Consider the following 19,029-nt stretch of genomic DNA (forward strand, 5'->3'; position numbering starts at 1 on the left):
TTTTCCAGTTAGAATGAATGCAGGCGAGGAAGGAAGAGAGAAAGAAAAAGCATAAGGGGGCAGTGCTGGACTGGTAATCTGGAATAGACCGATGCACTTGGGGGCCGATATAATATAATATTATATTTTTTTTATCGGCCAACGACCGGCCCATAAAGCAGGGACAGCGGCCCATTGGTTCATTTTCCATAATGACACTGGGCTGGCCCAATCATCTCTTAACAGACTCCACCTCCCCCCCAGTTTCTCGTGTCAGATGCAGTCAGTGTCTTATAGAGTGTTCACACCAAACGCAGTAAATCACGCTATTAGCGTCTAGTTGGACGGTTGAACATTTTGCTTTTACTCGCTTCATTCGCGTCATGGAGGGGCTTCTGTCAGGCGGCGCCCGTCTAATTGCGAAATGGCGGACATGGATTTAGTTGAGAGGATAGCTGCGCATTATGTGCTATGGAAGGCTGAAGAACGATGTAGACTCGTTCAAATCAAATCCTTCAGAGGCGCAGTCCTTCATTGTTGTTTCGGATTCCTGCCTCCGCTCACTATGTCATAATCACGTCCCTATTAGAGCAAGCTCATGGTTCGTAAACGCGGCGCGAATTTTCGCCAAAATGAACATTGTATATGTTTTAATTGGTTAGTGCAGCGGATTGGTTCGTGCCACGCTGCCCATCGGTTGGCGATAGGAAATTGAATCGCGCAGATGACATGTCAGCGCGGCGCGAGCTCTGTAATACCCCGCTGTCTCATCCCACTATTGGATTATTTGGCTTCCCCTACTAACGATCAATTTGGGCGAATCACACCACAAGTAGGTATAGGTCTATCACCAGGGAGTCAGTCAAGAGAGAGTGAGTACACTGGTCCACTTGCACTGGTACACTGGTCCATGGCACTGGTACACTGGTCCATGGCACTTAGTTCTCAGCTTTGTAGGTTTTTGGGGGAATGGAACAGTAGATATGCATATCTACAGGGACCGCAAGGATGGTGTACTGGTTGGTTGTGTCCGACCAATTGTGGTGGGCCGGTCTGAGTAAAAATGCCAGGGCCCTTTTTTTGTCCGAGTCCAGCCCTGTAAGGGGGTATACTAGAGGATGCAGAATCGTCCGTCCCGTGAGACCTGCTGCATATCCAAGAACTGACATAATATCTCCTCACCACCACAAAGAGCACATTACAAACCCTCAGCAGCGAGCCTGCCAGTGCAGCAGCTGCCAAATGCAAAAACACTTCACCCCCCCCTCCATCAACTCAACCAACTCCATTGTTTATGGGATGTTGTTATTGTTGGTCACCGTTCAAAAAAACAAAAGGAAAACCTTAAGGGCCCCGGCCGTGCGGACGACCTGAAGCGAAGAGAGGAAAACGGGGAGACTGAGAGAACGCAAAATTCCTCTCATTCCTCGTGCAGTGTTTTCCAGATTCCTAAACCGGCGACGAGGCCTAAGATGAGAACGGAGGCTGTCACAACGGGGAAATGACAAAAACGTAACCAGCGGTTCAGTGAGCAACATTCCTGAAGCTATCAGACATGCATCTGAACACAAAGCGATAGAATTACCTCACAAAAAGTATTTCTTTATCTTCTAATGACCTGTTGAGCACTTGCTCGTGCTTTCATCTTTCTAAAGGGCTAAAACGGTTCAGCTTTTTATCTGATTTAGCGGTGAAAGAGTTAAGCGCTCACAGCAGGGAGTCAGATGGCTGTTTCACAAGTCACTGTCTCTGTTAAGGCTCTTTTGTACAGCTGTCCACAGATTGTACCGCTGATATAAACTCCAGAGACAAATAAACTTGAAACCTCTTTTACACTTTTCGAGTTGTCACAGATTTTAACAGCAGTGGGCCGGGGACTGACCCCCCAGCCAAAGCTGTTGGGAAATGGCAGGAATGATTTCCATTGGGAAAAATAAGCGCACAGACTCCAGACAAAACCGAAATCAGATGGACAGGGTAGATATGTGTGGCTGGCGTTTGTTTTTTATTAAGACACAAAAGTATGTGATCAATGGCCTACTGAAAACGAAAGCAAGTTTTTCTAATGAATGCCAGAGGATATATGACATGTTTTTACCGTTGGAATGTGTTACTGGAGTTTAATAATCTTCAACAGCTGCAATGAATCATATCGAACGCTCTTTGATTCCATTCATTTATTCGTAATCTGCTTGCATGTTCAATAACTCTTTATTTGTTGCTCATATGCATTTCTATTAAATGTCTCATTGATCTTCTTTCTCCTCAAGTAAGCACATGTCCCCACATAGCTTTTATGCACTTCTCAAATTCTTCTTACCCAATGATATTACTCTCTGAACAATATAATTGCACCAGTAGTTTTACTCTTGGGTTACCAGGCTGAAGGAGTCCTGTGGAAACAGATAGCATAAGTATTTGGCAATATCTGGGAAAATGAGCTTTGGGAGGGAGGCCTTGCTAGTTCTGATGGCACAGATCAGACTTGAGGAGGCTTTTCGAGGACAGCAGGGAACTCTTCAGAGAGGCAAACACAAGTGACTCATTAATGGAGAGCTATTGGGGAGTATGTGTGTGTTTGGAGATGTTTACAAATTGTAGAGAAAAGCTGTTGTCTTTTTCGGCAGTGATTCTGGGGTCACTCACTTCTGTTTGTCATGTCAAAGTGTATATAAGTACTGTATGTTTGGAGATGTTTAATAAATATTGTGAGGGTTTTTTTACATTAGCTGTGGCGCTGGGCGCCCTGATCGGACCAGATTGGCTGAACCATTCGCGTGAGTTAAAGCAAGATTTGCTTTAACTCGTATTGTTTGTCCGTCCAATGTTTGGAAACATTCATTCTTATTTTGTTTGTTTAGTGTCTCTATGAGGCAGAAGTCACTCATGTCACCTTTAAAATGGTTTTGGAATTTGAATGTGTCATATAGGCCATAGTGTATGGTTCTTTTTGTTTAAGAGTCTTTAGTCACTGTTTGACTCCAGTGTTTTTCTTATGTTACAGCTATAAATCAATGTTGGGATAAATAAAGCGGCAATGAGTCATAGTGCATTCTTACATGGACAATGAGTTTAGAAAAATAGATACATCTGTTGCATTCTTCTTACAGTATTCCATTGACTGTCAGCTTTTAAAAGTTGGAATGCAGTTTTCTATCAGATATCTATAGAAGAATAAAGGAGAAGAAGACCATTCAAATTAAATGTCCCCAAAAAGAATATTGAATGCCACTCCCAGTAAATAGGACGTTTAATATGGGCCCTAGATTTGTTTCGGAGGCGTAACACAAAGGTGCAAAAGATAACAAATTATTCATCCTTTTTTAATGAAATACCTGACAATTTCATTTATGAAAATACTTCTGCTCTACTGTATATAATAGAAATATTTCACAATAAATTGTTTCGTTGTATTTACAATTTATGGCAAGGACTTGCAACCTTGGCCTCATGAGCTACAGTACATTAATGTAAACTGGTGATATATCAAAAGATTTAGATATAGTAGAAAAAGAATCAATCACTATATGTATTGTGTGTACTTTATTAAATATTTTTAGTTTTATGAATGATTTGTATTGCTAAGCACAGCAGTGGTAGACAGGAACAGATTTTGACCCCCATTAAACATTTTTGGGTTCTCATTCAATAGAAATTCAATTCAGCCTTGGGCAACGATATGTTTTTATTGGTCGGTTTTTGAGTTACTGAGCATGATAAGCTTGTTTTGTTTGAGCAAACGATCCCGTCACAATGCACGGTCAAGAGTAAATATTCAAACCGCACCAATCCTGTTTGTTTAAAAGCTTGAGCAATGGAATCCGATGTATTATTTCAGTATAATGGAGATGTGCGAGTCGACAAGCTATTTGAAAAGTGACCTGCATATGTTGACCAGCAAAGTGCATAAATGTATGTGAATGTGTACAGGAACATACACAACCACTGTCTTTGACTTCTTTTCATTAGTGTGTAATCGATGACAGCACAAAATATGGCCTGGCAGGGACTGGAGATTCTGGGAAAAGAAGTGGAACTTTGGAACAAGTAATGGAACACAGAGCTGTCCACTGCTGGCCCGCTAGACCTTAGAAGAACCCCTCATATGGTGCTCACATCTGAGGTTTTCCCTGGAGAAATTAACCTTCATAGTAACAGCAAAAAGCTGCATAGTGGTCAGGGAAAAAAACTGAATTATGCTTGCGACTAGGTTTTTCCTGCAGATTTGTGTTATAAATGATGGAAGTGAATTTTTAGGACTAAAGCCATTTGGAATAAAATAATAAATATATTAGCAAAATTGGCGATAAGGCGGAAGCAAAGTTTTTCCTGCCTTAGGGTCACAAGAAACGAAGAATCAGTGCTGGTTAAAAATGCAATTGATTCCGTTGTTTTAGACCATTTCATAACACATGAATTCTATTTATTTATATACAGCTGCATAAAAAATAAGAGACCATTTGAAAATGATTCAGTTTTTCTGAATAGGTTAAGACAATCCTTCAACACATGTTAAATGTCAGTCCATACGGGTTGATTATACAGTGTGGCGGATTGGATTGTGTGCTACGAAGTGCAAAGATAGTTGCACAATTATCCCAATTCAACGCAGAACAAATGCACATTAGCTTGAGTTTTGTTCTTTTTCTCAGAAGAGGGCAACATGTAAGCTTTTCAGTCCAGCTCCTTGAACCCCAGTGATGGTTTCAAAGACTGACCATTCTCCAGTGCTCAGCTTTTGCTGTCCAAACTGGAAGTTTGTGTTTGCGAGGCTGGATGAATCCCAAACCCGAGGTCTATACAGCCTCTGGCAGCCTTCGGATTAAAACTGTAATTATAGTTCTGGGTTTGGACTGGTCTTTGTTTGAGAAAATGGAGGGAGGCTGGTGGGGTAAGTGATGTCATCTCTGGTTTGGAGACATCTCGTCGGTTTACTGTGCGGCGTGGAGGAAGGACGGGACGAAAGAGAAAGACACAGAGAGGAAAAGAAGGATGAAGTGTGGCATCTAAAATAGATCTAAATTAAGATGAATTACAGGGAGTTTGTTATCAAAGTGGTTTACGTGTGAATGATCACATGGGCTATAATGTTATATAATGTATTACTCGCTGAGCTTAATGCTTGTCACATCACTGCAGTGTATGTGTAGCCTTTACATTTTTCATTTACAATATAAAATAAACAGAGATGTCAAACGGGTTAACCTAATTCAAACAGAATGCTGCATACTTTCGTGTTCAGCACAGCTAGGCCAAACCATAACAAAATGTGTGAAGAAAACATTTTTTACAACCACTCGCAGGCACTGTTTTATGAGACGTTCAAAAAAAAGCAGTGGGCACGCAGAGAATTTACACAGCAGTACCACTTTATTTGCTATCCTTTCTTTCAACAATATTTGGATGAATCGGGTCCGAATGGGAGTGTAGTTAAAATAACAAAGAATAAGTGTACTTGGGTAATCTCTTTAGTTGTTCAGGGGAGAGAGAGCTTTGCCCGTGTAAACTTGTGGAGAACGAAGGAAGGAGAAATGCTTGGCTGAGAGATCCGGCACTGTAATGTGAGCTCTGGTCGGGGAATAGCACGGGGGAGCTTTTCCAATCTGTTTATCTGCTGTAATCCACTGGCATGATTCGCCAAGGAACGGTGATGAAGTCTGGCCTGGTGCAGAGGTGAGCCAAATGCTAAACAAAAGAGGAAAAGCCAAAAGGCGACAAAACAATGCAATGCAGTTCTTATTACATCTTACTCTTTTTTTCTCTATGAGTCTATACATATGCAACGTAATATACATAACTATGTCTTCAGAGGTGTATAAAGGCCTTACAAAAAGTGATATGTTTTATAACATTAGAATCCACATACACCACGGGTACCCTTACATGGAATTCACCATGATGTTTCTACAGTAACTCTTAACGGACAAACTGCTTTACAGAACGTGTTTCCCAAATACGTTATTTGTCCTTCGACAAATAAGCGACATCTTTGTTCTGTGTCGGCCACCGTGGTGCTTCGAGAGGGAGGGGTGGACTGAGCCGTTCTTCTCAAAACCTTCTGCAGAAGAATGACATAAGGTTTGGAATGGCATGAGGGTGTGTAAATACTAAATAGTTTTAATAGTAAAAGAAATGTCATAATTTGCCTTTGTTGAGTTTTGGATGAACTATCCCTTTTGATAAGATTAGTTATTCTGTCGTATTGTATGGCTAGTTTATGATTTTTGTGTATACACGAGTAACTTGTTACATTTGTCAGACATGTGAAGTATACAGAGCTTCCCATAATGCATTCTGCACGATTTTCCATTTCCAGACTAACAATCTGTGATATCAGTCAAGATTTTGAGGGAATTATTGGATTGAACTGCCAAAAGTCTAAACATCTTCACCAATTTATTTACAAAGTGGACTACTGGACAACATTTGTTAACTCACATGTTAAAGCAACTGTGTACAGTATAGCCTATGCTGCCCAGTATGTAGTAAGCAGTACTCTGGTATTCTATTTAGAAAAAAGCCCATTATTCTTCTTTAAAATCACACAAGTTTTACTCTAAACTACAAAGATTGTTTTGTGTGTGCTAATCTGAGAGCACACTGTCTTTTGGGACAGCAGAGCCTGAGTGTGTGTCTGTTTGTATATTAAGTGTGAGGTGACTGTTGGCTTAGTTCCCGGATGTCTCCTGGCCCTCTTCCTGCTACACTGGCACCAGACTGACACCGATTCAGCTACCTGTGTGTGCGCGTTGTAGAAAAACGAATAAAATAAAGTGAGATAGATATTTTTAGTCGGTCCACTGAATGGAACAAGCGTTCGGCTGGCACATAACATGCACAATGTGATGCAATCTAGGATGTTTTCAATCTCGCAACTTGATTAGGCAAAGTTATTCTATTTCAGATTCTCCCCAGCTAGACTAAATGAGAGCCAGTACAGAAAGTGAGCGCTAAGTGGATCCAGGGAGACAGAGAAAATGTAAAATATAATCAAAATACTGGAAAACAAACAGGGTGTATCAAAACTTGGCGGGATACAACATGTCAACCTCACTCTTTCCATGTTATGGTTAAGAGACCCCCTCCTAACCCCCCTTCCTCTCTGTCCATCTCTTTCTTCTCCATAAACTTAATAAAAGTGGAAAGACTTTATTTTTCTCATATTCCTTTTCTTTCTTTCGGGAAAGAATGCGAGAGCACAAAAAGGCTCAACGCAGTTGAACTCCATGTCGCTGGTTTTGGATAATGAGATAATGGTTTAGAGAGGAAGACATTATAACATGTCTGTGGTGTTCATAGGAGCAGACACATGCGAGAGCTACTGTACCTCACGTGTGAGCTTACCTCATCTCAAAAACAAAATTCAGCCGTAGATATGCAACTTTAATTGAAATAAAGCTTTCGTTTTAAATGGTTAAAAGTCATGTTTCATGCTGTTTCTGTACAGAAGAGAATGTGCAGCTGGCTTTTAAATCTGCACTGTATGTGCATTAGGTTTACCGTTTATTGGCAAATATGGTATCAAATATTTACATTTATTAGATAGAGCAACAAATGTTGCAGGTTCAAAAGCTTAAATGTGCTTTGTGTAATTATTTTGGGGATATATTGATAGAAATGCAATATAACAGACGAGGTGTACGAAGCGTGTTTTGATTATCTTCGAATGAGCCATTACTAGCTACATCGCGGCTCCCCTTATGGAATTCGCCATGTTGTTTCTACAGTATCTCCTTCGGTAAATAAGCGAAAACGTGACGACATTTAAGTCCTGTGTCAGCTGCCGTGCTGTACTTACAGTAAACCCAATAGAACAGTATTTTTCTTATTACTGGTCCAGTGCATGTTTTAGTCCATTTTCAAAAACTTTCACAAGTATAATCATTCTTCCATACATGTATTTGCAAATTTATTTCAAATAAAAGAAGTTAAAATAAATATGTCACAGTTATGAGGATTCTCCCTCTCTCTCTCTCTCTCTCTCTCTCTCTCTCTCTCTCTCTCTCTCTGTCTCTCTCTCTCTCTCTCTCTCTCTCTCCTCAGCTGATTCACCGGCTGTTGTTTGTGCTACCAGCTGTCTTTGACCTTTTGCCCTTTAACCTTCCAACCTGCTGTCTCTTCACGAACGCACGGGCAACACAGTCCCTGACACCCCCCAAATAAGGGACGATGGGAGATGTTTCTTCAAAACATACTTCAAATGGAAGCACATGATCGCATGAACTGTACACAGCAACTTTACAAGTTTATCTTGGTCTTTTGAGAATATGTGATGTAAGTTCGAGATAAAATGTGGCTTAAGTAAAGAAACATCTGCCAAGATTCATCCGAAACATGACTTTTTCATTACTGTCATCATGAGTTATTGCCCTGATATACAATGCCAGAACTCCCATTATCATTGCATTGATCAATGAAGAGTAATCAAATCAAGACACAAATCTACACAAACACCTCAGACTCACACATGGTTTTAATGTGTGTTTATATAGAAAATGACCGTTTCTGAATGGAGGCAGACTTTGGCAAAAGTACCAGATTGGGGATGATTTGGCCATTTTGCTTGTTTTACCCATCCAGACGTGATCACTGAGAAGATTAAGAGATTTAGAATGAGATTATGCTCTGGCCCATCAACACGCCCCATCAAAAAGACAAACAAGTGGTTTGTAAACAAGCCCACAACAAAGGCCTGCGCATGTTTTAGACATTTATGGTTGGGCAAAATTATCTTAAAGGGATAGTTCAACCCCTAATTAAGATTCTGTCATTATTTATTCACACACATGTGGTTTAAAACCTGTATATGACACGATGTTTTGAGAAATGTCTCGATGGTTTTGCAGTGGAAGTCAAGAGGGCCAATGTAATTTGGGTTACCAACAATCTTCAAATGATCTACTTTCGTGTTCTGCAGGAGAAAGAAAGTCATACAGGCATGAAATGACATGGGGGTGAGTAAAGAATAAAACACTTTTCATTTGGGGGTGAACTATCACTTCAGGAAAAGGACACAGAATCTGTGGAATGGATTTTGGGGAACATTCTGTGGAATTAATGATACAATCTTTAAAAAAGTGTAGACAAAAAATCATTAGAGGCAAATGTAACGTTGACTGATGTAAGTGTGTGTGCGTGTTGGGATGAAGAACAGTCCTGTGGGGCACGTAAACCAATCTCAATAAATATTGATGTCCCGTGTGTCCTCGAAACTCTGTTCCCAAGTGACAAGCCATACGCTTATTTAAGGACAGACTGACCTACATGGGTAGGTTATTAAAAAATTTGAGTGGAGTACTTATTAACCTCAAATGTGGTTGAGATAGACACCCAAACAGTATCATAAATCATTCTGATTAAAGAAAGGGAACAACAGATGATGTCATTAAAGCGGTGAGTTTCCACACACACATATTCAAACACACGCCTGTATATACACACACCCTTCCCCTTGACATTGCTCCCCGCCCACACACTTGCCTTGCCACATGAAGAAGGGCGCGTGTACAGGCTTTAAAGAGAGAGAGGAGGTGCCTAAAAATACAACAGCTCGGCCTGCAACGCCAAGCTCAAATGTAAAGGGCGACTGGATGGTCTTTTGTAATGTATATTAACTTGTGCCGGTCTTTCACCTGACAGGCATTGTTCTCCACGACCCTCCGGTCTCTTCCCTCCAACCCTTCTTCCTTCGGGCAGGTTGGCTGTATTGTGTGTGAAGAGACACTCAGCGCTGGTCCGTTGTCTGTTGGGAGCGTGGAGGGAGTGAAGGGGGAACGGGGGTTGGGAGACGAGGGTTGAGACGCCGACCCCGGCGAGTGGGGTTGACCTAAGCAGATGGCGGGGCAGGCTGTCCACTCAGCCAGAATTAATAACGTGTGCCATGTCACATTGTCTGAGAAAAGGGTCCCCCACACAGCCCCACCTCTCATCCTGTACTCTCTTGTTTTATCTCTCTCTCTCTCCCTTTTTAGTTTGGTGTGCATCATTGAAATGACCAGACCTGCGCATTTGTGTTGTAAAAGCAATGCATATAATTACAAATTAAAAACAAATTAAAAAAACATATGAAATTAAAAAACGCTTATCTTTATTTCTCATGCTTACTGTCCAGTACTGTCCACTTAAAGGTTTTTGTGCAAAACATTGTCTGTGTTTCTAGGTCTACCAGAGGCCTTTTGGTTAAAGAAAATTGCTTTCTGAAAACATCACAAACTTCCATGCGTTTTAGTACTGTTTGTTAATAATAAACATTGTTGTTTGACTAACATCAAGCAATGTTGTCTACAATATGGAGGGTATATTTGCATAACATTTGCTTTTAATAACCCTTCAGATTTTATTAAACCATCAAAATAAAAAAAGATAAACTGGCTGAAGGTATTTACTGGACAGATTTTACTTTTAAAAACAAAGTATTTGGGAAACTACTTAAAGGAGAACTACAGAGCTTTTTTATTTTAATAATAATAATTACAGCAAGAACAACAACAATTATTATAATAATCAGTTTTAAATATTTTGTTGACCCTGTCTTCTTTTTAATGTTTTAAAAGTGTTATCTTGGTCCTTGACTAGAAAAGCTATGTGCATGTGTTGGATGGAATTTTAAAAAGCCTCTTTAAATTATTTAAAATTTAAAGTTGAACATCACTTGGCCACTACGGTAGATTTCACTCAGAGAATGACAGGTTGTGTGGTCAAATTTCCATCAAATGCAAGTCAGTCTGTGAAAAGCAGGCTAAAGTCACAATATTTTCAAATAAAAGTTTAATTTAACCATTAATTTCACTTTAGTTTCAATCTTTGACAAGCCATTACTCATTGTCAGTTTTAAAGATATCAAGGTTATATTTCACAGAATGTTCTTTTCATTTTATGTAGAAAACTGTAAATCACAAAAAAGCACATTAGCTTTTCACGAGCAGGGTCACATATTTTCATAAAATTCACAAGAAATAAATACATCACAAAGTGCAAGTGCAGCCTTCAATGGAAAATCACAAATAACCAAATAAAAAATGTTCCGCTCGCCGCTCATTTATCTGTTCCTCTTTTCTCTCTTTTCATAGTTAGTTTTTTCTCTCCACCTTTCAGCGCGAGGGGATGTGTTGAACCCTCTGTAGATGTTTCCGGGGCCACTTGAGATCAGCGGAGCTTCAGCCAGAAATCTCATAGTGATTGTAATCACCACAACTCTTCCTGTCCAACTGCAGGGTCAGGGCACAGTAAGTGCCGTGTGTGTGTGTGGAAGAAAAATAGAGAGATACGGGGGCAGATGTGAACTCTCATGCACAACCGTGGAAGACAAGCACATCGTAATAAAAGTATGTAGTGAAATGAATGTATGTCTGGCTTGAAATGAGATGTCAGTTTTGTGTGTGTTTCTCAGGGAGAAAGATCTGGGTCAAGGTTTTGACAACATCTCGTTCTCTCCCCCACATCCTACATGAGGAAATTCTACTGCTGTCAACGATTTCACGCTGCATTTGTAAAGTCTCTTCTTCCCCAAAACAATGAAGGCTGACGGCAAACGTAGAGAAACTGCCTGCCTGCCATAAATCTGTAACTGTAGCAGTACAATCCACAAACTTTTATGTGAACCGGTCAATAATAATTTTATGTGAAGAATGATGTAAAGTAACATAAGAATATGAGAAAGGGGCGATCAGGTGTAACCGCACCTGTCAACAACAAATCAAAATGATGCAGCGCTACGGACATCTTTCACCGTCACTTTTGTTTCATAATAAATTGAAGCAACACATCCAGTAATATAAAATGAGAGGCTTACAGATTTACTACATTTTTTATATTAAATTACAGATTACACAAAGCTAATTGTGGTATATATAATAGTTTTTTTACCCGCATACAGTATCATTTTTGGGGGGAGGGAGTAGCTAAAACTTCACAGAAACGTAAATATCCATATACAAAAAAGATAAAAGGTTCATTATTAAATGTCAATCAAATTTGCTAGATTCACATTCCTACACCTGCTTTATTGCATGAAGCAGATGACCTGCAATGAGTACAATGTTAGATTTAGAGCAAGATTAAAACATTGACGTTCCATATGCATCCCTTGTGACAAATAAAATTACATTTACAGGATAATCCATGGCTTTCTGTAATAAACAATTGCAACTAAGAAGTTGGATTGACTGTCAAGATGCAAGATGTTATCCAGGGTAAACATCAATTCAGAAGTCAGTGCTTGTTCCAGTTCATTTCCTTCCCGATACAGTTAGAATCCAGTAGCAATTACAGGGAAAGCTCCTAGATTGCCAAATGTTGTTGGGAAACATGTTCATTGCTAGCTCAATGGATTATCTGTGATACCTTATATCTAAACTTCATTAGTTTTTATAGAGCTATAAAAAGGTGTAAATAAAAACGAAAAGCAAACATAAAAAGGCAGATGAGAGCTGCGATTTCCTTTTTAGCATCATAGTGTAGATTCCAGCGGCAACTGATCTACTTTGGCTTCTGTTCATTTTATACATTTTATGCAAAATGTATTTTTACCCAAAGCAACTGAATATATACATTTATTCTGAATGTGTGTTTCTTGGAATCAAATTCATGACCAACTGGGCCACAGGAACTACCATCAAACTTCAAAAAGATGTTTATGAATGAAGTCACCATCCCCATAATCACAGGACTGAGAAGGTCCCTTTTCCAAAATGGAAAGTTTTACAGATCATTTAAAGTTAGGGACGAGAGTCGAGAGCAGCGAAAAACAAAAAAACAGCCCCAGTACTAAATAGATAAAGTCTTACATGCTGTGACAGAGAGCATCTGTAGCACAACATTTCTTGATTCTCTGTGTTAAAAATGTTTAAAGGTCTGAGTGTTGGCTAACTATGCCCAGTCATAAAATAATGGTCCTAATTTGCTACAGCAAAGAAGAGTATACCAAAAAAGTGATGACAGTTTTCTCACTTGTGCAATCATGCACTTCCTGACCCATGACCTATTAGTTTGCATGTTGCTTTATCTTTGAGTAGGCTGTCTAATGCATGATCTCTCAGCAGAGTCACTGGTTTGTGCTTCAGTGCTAGGTGCCCCGGGCCAAATCTGTACTTAGATACTGCATTCAACGATTAGCTTTAGGAAATATCAACTATTTTCCTTACACAGAGCAAGAGACAGTCTCCACAGTAATAGCTATAAAATGTATTTGCTTCACATAATCTTCTGTAACTAAAAGTGGAAAACTATACATTTGTCACTGAGGGATTAAATACTTGTCAATTCATTCCTGAAACGTTTAGCATCCATGAAATAATAATTTCTCTGTATGTGTAATATTACAAATTTACATTTACGGATGAGCAATAGACTGGGAAGGCATTAAACAGCCTTAAACTCATCATATAATTTCCCTTTGAGACATGTTAAACTGTTTTGAAGCTGTTCTCTAACACACTACAATGAATTTTCCATTCGGCTCTCACATTAGAAAGACAGAAATAGTGATTTAAGTCATGGTTGTCTGCGAAGTTGACGCCTGGGTCTCTTGAAGATGACTGTGAACTGTCAAAATCTCTGGGATTTTTGTTCGCTGTGTGTGTGAGGCATGAACACTCATACAGCTGACTGCTTGGATCTGCAGGTCACTTCAGCACGGCAAAATGTCAGTGGTGTCTTGTGATAGCTGTTGGCATTCATTATCAGATACAGAAATATTATCTGATCTCAGGGTACACATTACCTTTCAGACGATGATGGTTTTCATCATACCGTATGCTTGTGTGCGCTTGGAGGGATTAGTTTCTAAGACAGCATTGCATTTCCATCTTGTATAAATAAAATAAAGAACAAGAAATGATATAATATAACCATGGTGCACAAATGATATGCTATTCCACATTAACAATGTGACCCTCCACATTACTCACATTGGGACAGCTGAATTTATCTCTCCTATCAGGTTTGCCCCTCCTCAGTATTTTGACTGTTTTCACTATGATGAGTGTGAACTAAGTGAATATTAAAAATCTTCAGGGGCAAACCTTAATCCGCACACTGCACAGGTCCAAAGTCAAAATGAAGACGTGAGCATCTGGTTGAGGTCTGGAGTGGGACCTGGGTCTTTTGAGACCAGTCTTTCTCTTGGCCAAATACACAGGCAGTCATCAACATTGGATTTACGGGCGGCACACTTGTGGTTTAGGTTGTGATCGCTTGAATTGGCGGCACATGCTGTCTGCTTCATTGCGCTCTAGAGATGAGGCTCTTTCATTGAAAATAATAACTTGAGACCTGTAAGACAGATGAGAGAACAACATTGGAGAGGGAGAATATGAAAAGGGAGACAGGGCAAAAGCCTCAAAAATAACTAGTGGTGCACAAAAAAGGGGACACGCACAGAAACGAAAAAGAAGAAAGTATAAAGCAACTCTCTTTCTCTGTTCGGCCCAGATGTGTTGTTTGCCCAGATGTGATACTGTCGCACTATGTAAACACTTAATGTTTTATTAGCACTAAGAATAATTGTTGTTACTTAGGTCAAGGTTTGGCAAGTTCTCAAGCACTTTTCCAACAAACTGACAACCTGTGGTGTGTAAAGTAAAATAATTATGGGGATTCCTAAAGGAAACATTAAATCATATTCGTGTGCATCCATAAAATATGTTATTAGTTTTATAACACTTTGGGGGTCGAAGTTTAAAACCAATAGTTAAACTTGGAAACACTCTCTCCCTATCATAATTTTACATATCTTAAGGCTTTTGTTACAACCGTTGTGATTTCTTGTGGGGCCCTCAAACACTTATGCAGTCATTTACTGGTTTCATCTGTAAAAGATTTCGGAAACTTTACAGTTTTTATAAAACACTAAGAGTAACTGGAGGTTACTTTCTCAGATCGTAAAAAAGACGGCGAAAGGAATGGAAAAATGGCTTCGGTGCATGAGACTTCCCGAATCCGGGCTGAAGGCAGTGGGCCTGGTTGTGTGAAATCTTTTTTTCATCCTCGGTTATTTTACCTCGCTCTTTTTTCTTCATTCTTGCTCTTTTCCTCTACTCATCTTATCCGTACATCACACTTTTCTCAGACATAATTATACACTACCGAAAACAATACAAACACTGATGGTTAGGATACTATTGAAGCCAGTTCTGGGTCGGGACTCGGATGTGAGATTCCAGAACCTAAATAATCATATTTTGATTTACAGTTTCTGAAGCTCACAGCCAAACAAACAGGACACAAGCTTTCAAAGGTATTTTGAGGTCAAGTAGCCTATTATGAAAGAGATTCAGAATGGTACATTATAACGGAATTGCTTGCACTTAGGAAGTTTGTGTTTTTTTATTGTCTATTTTTCAACATGCTTTTTTTAGAATGCATATTCAATTTTTTGAATGCATATTCAATTTTTAGAATGCATATTGGATTTGGGAACGCCATCGTTGATCAATTTCAGTCGTTTAATAACAGGATCCTTAACCGCATTTAATAACAGGATCCTTAACCACACCAACGTCTAAGAAATTTCAAGCTTCCAAGAAATATAAAAAAAATCGTGCCAAGCCCGGCAGAAGAGGTAATTTATCAGCGGGTAAACACGTGGGAGCTCCGCTTCAGCAAAACATCCATCCACGGCGCTACAGATCGATCTCGCGATGACACGAGCATCGCTCACTCAGCCGTATGGTGAGAGTTTTCCAGCTCTCGCGAGATCTTAACAGTTTCCCACGCCTGTTGTTGTGGTGTCTGCCCTTTTCTTTCACTCACCCTGCCCCCCCCTCTGTTCTCGTCACCCGCCCCCTTTCTCTCTCTCCCTCGCTCCTGCGACCTCCAGTCTGCTTCTGTTGTCTCGGCGGCTGGTAGGCTCTGGGAGAGAGGATCTCGCGAGTCTTGGAGTTTTGGTGAGAGTTTGTGGAAGATGGCGCCTGTTGTGACAGGGTAAGTCTGAGATTCTGGACTGCTGCTGCTCCAGGAGTTCCACTGCTTTCATTCACTATCGCATCATTTAATGGATTTGACGCAAGCATTGCGGGTTTCTTTTACATTGTAAATGTCTACTGCCTTTATACTTTCTGCTCCAGTGCCGCCCTCGTCATTATAGCGTGCAGTGTGTTGTTTTATCATTTAAGTGCTCCGCTTTCGTGCGCGTGTGTTTTGTCCATATCGGTGCGTCTGCACTCCCTGCACCCCTCTCGCTGTGGAGGGCCAGCCCCAGACCGTTTGTCCTGTCTTTCTAAACCGCACAACACGTCGTATTATAATGGTCCATTTGAAACGACAAATGAACAAGCGGTGGATTCCCGACGCATGGTATTATAAATGCACGTTTGTGATCATAACGCACAGTGTAGTCGCTTTGTCTCTGGTTTTGGATCATTTGGGATTAGAGTAAAACACCTCCCCTCTCAAAGCGTGCTTTTGTCGCGCTGTCGGTGGTCGGGACGTATTTTATCGGTTGTCTAGGGGGAAATATCACGCGTTTGTTCTCGATTGTGAAGTGTTGTTTACCAAACACAGCCTCTGGCTCTCCAGCCGCCCTCTCGGTGCAGACGAATTATTATTTAATGGCAAGTGCAACTAAGGACATTACGGTTTCGTGGCTGGAAACGGCGTTTACTTCCCACGAAAAGGAACCTTTGCGATTGAATCTCTCGCAGGGCAGTGTTTTGATGTTGGCACTTTTGGGCAGCGGTAAACAACGTATGGTTGAGATCCAGACTTGAAAACACTGCACTTTTGAGTCTCGCACCGTGAGAATGCCTTTTAATTAAAGTTTTTTTAACGAATCTAAATTACGACATTACCTCAGATCACGATTTTATTTTGGATGAATTTTGAGACGATCGTTTTTTGGTGAAATTATGTAAGCTGTTTTACTAGATTTTACTACATACTTGAATTATTCTATATGTTGTGATATAAATTATATTCAGTCCACACGTACGGTCACTGTTATTCTAATACATGTCCCCAATTTCCCTAAAGGAAGTCAGCGCGAGGTGCGTTTCTGTAGAATGATGCACGTGGTCGCTGCTGCACGCAATGTTTATCAAAGAGATTTTTATTAAATGTATACACGTGTAGACAGCGTTTTTGGTTGCTTTCGTCATCTTTATACACAGCCAAGTAGGTGACAGACATCCCCTGGCCGGGTCCTTTCTTCGTTCTTTTGGCGAGGGGCGGAGGTAATGGCAGACTGTTTGTTAGGGGGGGCTTTCCAGCGGACCTGAACTGCCGCCGTTTTGACAGGGAAGCCAACGACTGGTTGACTGGCCACCTGTCCTGCTGATGTTCACCAAGGAAATTAGAGACAGAAGGATTATTAGCATGTGAGAAGACATCATAGTGTTTCGAGCATGGCTGGCGTTTTACAGTCGAGTGCACAGTCTTTTGTGTGGTCCCACCGTACAACTGTTTGACCTGATAAAGCCTGAGCTTCTCATGTACAGCTGGTGATAGCCTAATGACCGACGGTCTAACCGGTTACAAAAGCCCTCGAACCCATAGTGACTTACTACCCGCTCCATACAAGAGGTGCAATGGGTCACTGATGGTACTAACACAAACAAGCAGCGCCTGTACCAAGAGATATAGGGGTGACCCTTTCAATTCGACATTGTGCCCTTGAACAAGTTCTTTTGTATAAGTCAGCTTACTGTTATGTACACTGTATCTCGATCACCATGGGAGCAACAAGAATGTGTCATATAGTTTCAGTTCACAATGGCTTTGTGTCGGTCACCTAAAGTAAATGCCATCTCATCATTTCATTCAACAGATGGCTAGATTAAAGGAATAATTTAGCCAAATTTTGAAATTCTGCCATTATATACTCGTCCTCTTGTCATTTCAAACCTGTATGACTTTGTTTCTCGCGCATAACAGAGAAGATATTCTGAAGAATGTTGGTAGCTAAACAACGGCGGTGCCCATTCACTTTTATTATGTGGACACAAAACCAATTGGTCAATTGGTATCGTTGTTCGATTGTCAACATTCTTCAAAATATCATACAGGTTTGAAGAAGAGGGTGAGTAAATGATCACAGACTTTTCTTTTTTGGGTGAACTATCTCTTTAACTTTCTATCCTTAAAAATCTTCACTCTTAAAAATAAAGGTGCTTTACGATGCCATAGAATAATTCTTTTTGTCAAAAGGGTTCCATAAGGTTCACAAAAGGTTGTTTGTGGCAAAAAAGGTTAGAAAGAGATTGTTCTATAAAGAACCTATGACTGAATGGTCCTTTGTGGAACCAAAAATGGTTCTTCAATGGCATCGCTGTGAAGAAAATTTTAAGCACCTTGATTTTTAAGAATGTTGGTGTTGGTTACATTATTTTTTCAGAGTAGTAATACACTCTTAAAAAGTATTTGGTTCCTAGGTTGCCTAAATGGTTCCTTAAAGAACCCTTAACATCTGTAGAACCTTACAAAACATTATTTGTAGTGGAAAAAGTTTCTTCAGATTATAAAGAAATAGTAAAAAAAGAAATGGTTCTAAAATAATTAGTAACTGGTTCTTTGGGTAACCAAAAATGGTTCGCCCACTGCGAAGAACCATTTCTAGAACCTATATATATATATATATATATATATATATTTATGTGAAAAAAATATTTCATGAACAATTTATCGGTTTGTAGAATTTGTCAAAGAATGTCATTCGCCGAAAAACTTGATAATCTTAAGGTTCTCACATTGTTCTCTTGTATGTAATTGTACAAAATTAAATGATAGAGAATTCTCTAATCCTTCATTCGTATTTCTGAAATACGGGCTTAAATGTCATATTATTTATTTTAAAGGCCAGAGGATTTGTGCACATTGAAACCTATGAATCAATTCTATATGTGTATGTCTATGGAACAGAAAGATCTCTAGTGTGGAAAACTCCTTGAATGATGAAATCACCTTAAGCATAATGCAGCCTCTATCACACACCAGGGATGGAGCTTTTATTTACCATAACACCATCCAATTTCTCCCGCTATTCGTTTTTGCCAAAGCATATGTGGTGTGGACTTGGAGTGCATGCAGTTTAATCGTAGCCCTGTTGTGTATAATGAC

The 19,029-nt window shown here is 39.9% G+C and overlaps 1 protein-coding gene across 1 annotated transcript in view; it reads left to right on the plus strand.

The window, feature by feature from the left end:
* Window positions 1–15,785: 15,785 nt before the first annotated feature.
* rbpjb (recombination signal binding protein for immunoglobulin kappa J region b) overlaps window positions 15,786–19,029 on the plus strand; it is a 44,038-nt gene continuing 40,794 nt past the window's right edge. The window contains exon 1 of the mRNA XM_079467281.1: window positions 15,786–15,900. Within this exon, the coding sequence (XP_079323407.1) occupies window positions 15,881–15,900 (20 nt within the window). The 5' untranslated portion in view covers window positions 15,786–15,880. The remainder of the gene's footprint in view (window positions 15,901–19,029) is intronic.

Source organism: Barbatula barbatula (genome assembly GCF_947034865.1).
Source record: "Barbatula barbatula genome assembly, chromosome: 1".
Taxonomy (NCBI): Eukaryota; Metazoa; Chordata; class Actinopteri; order Cypriniformes; family Nemacheilidae; genus Barbatula; species Barbatula barbatula.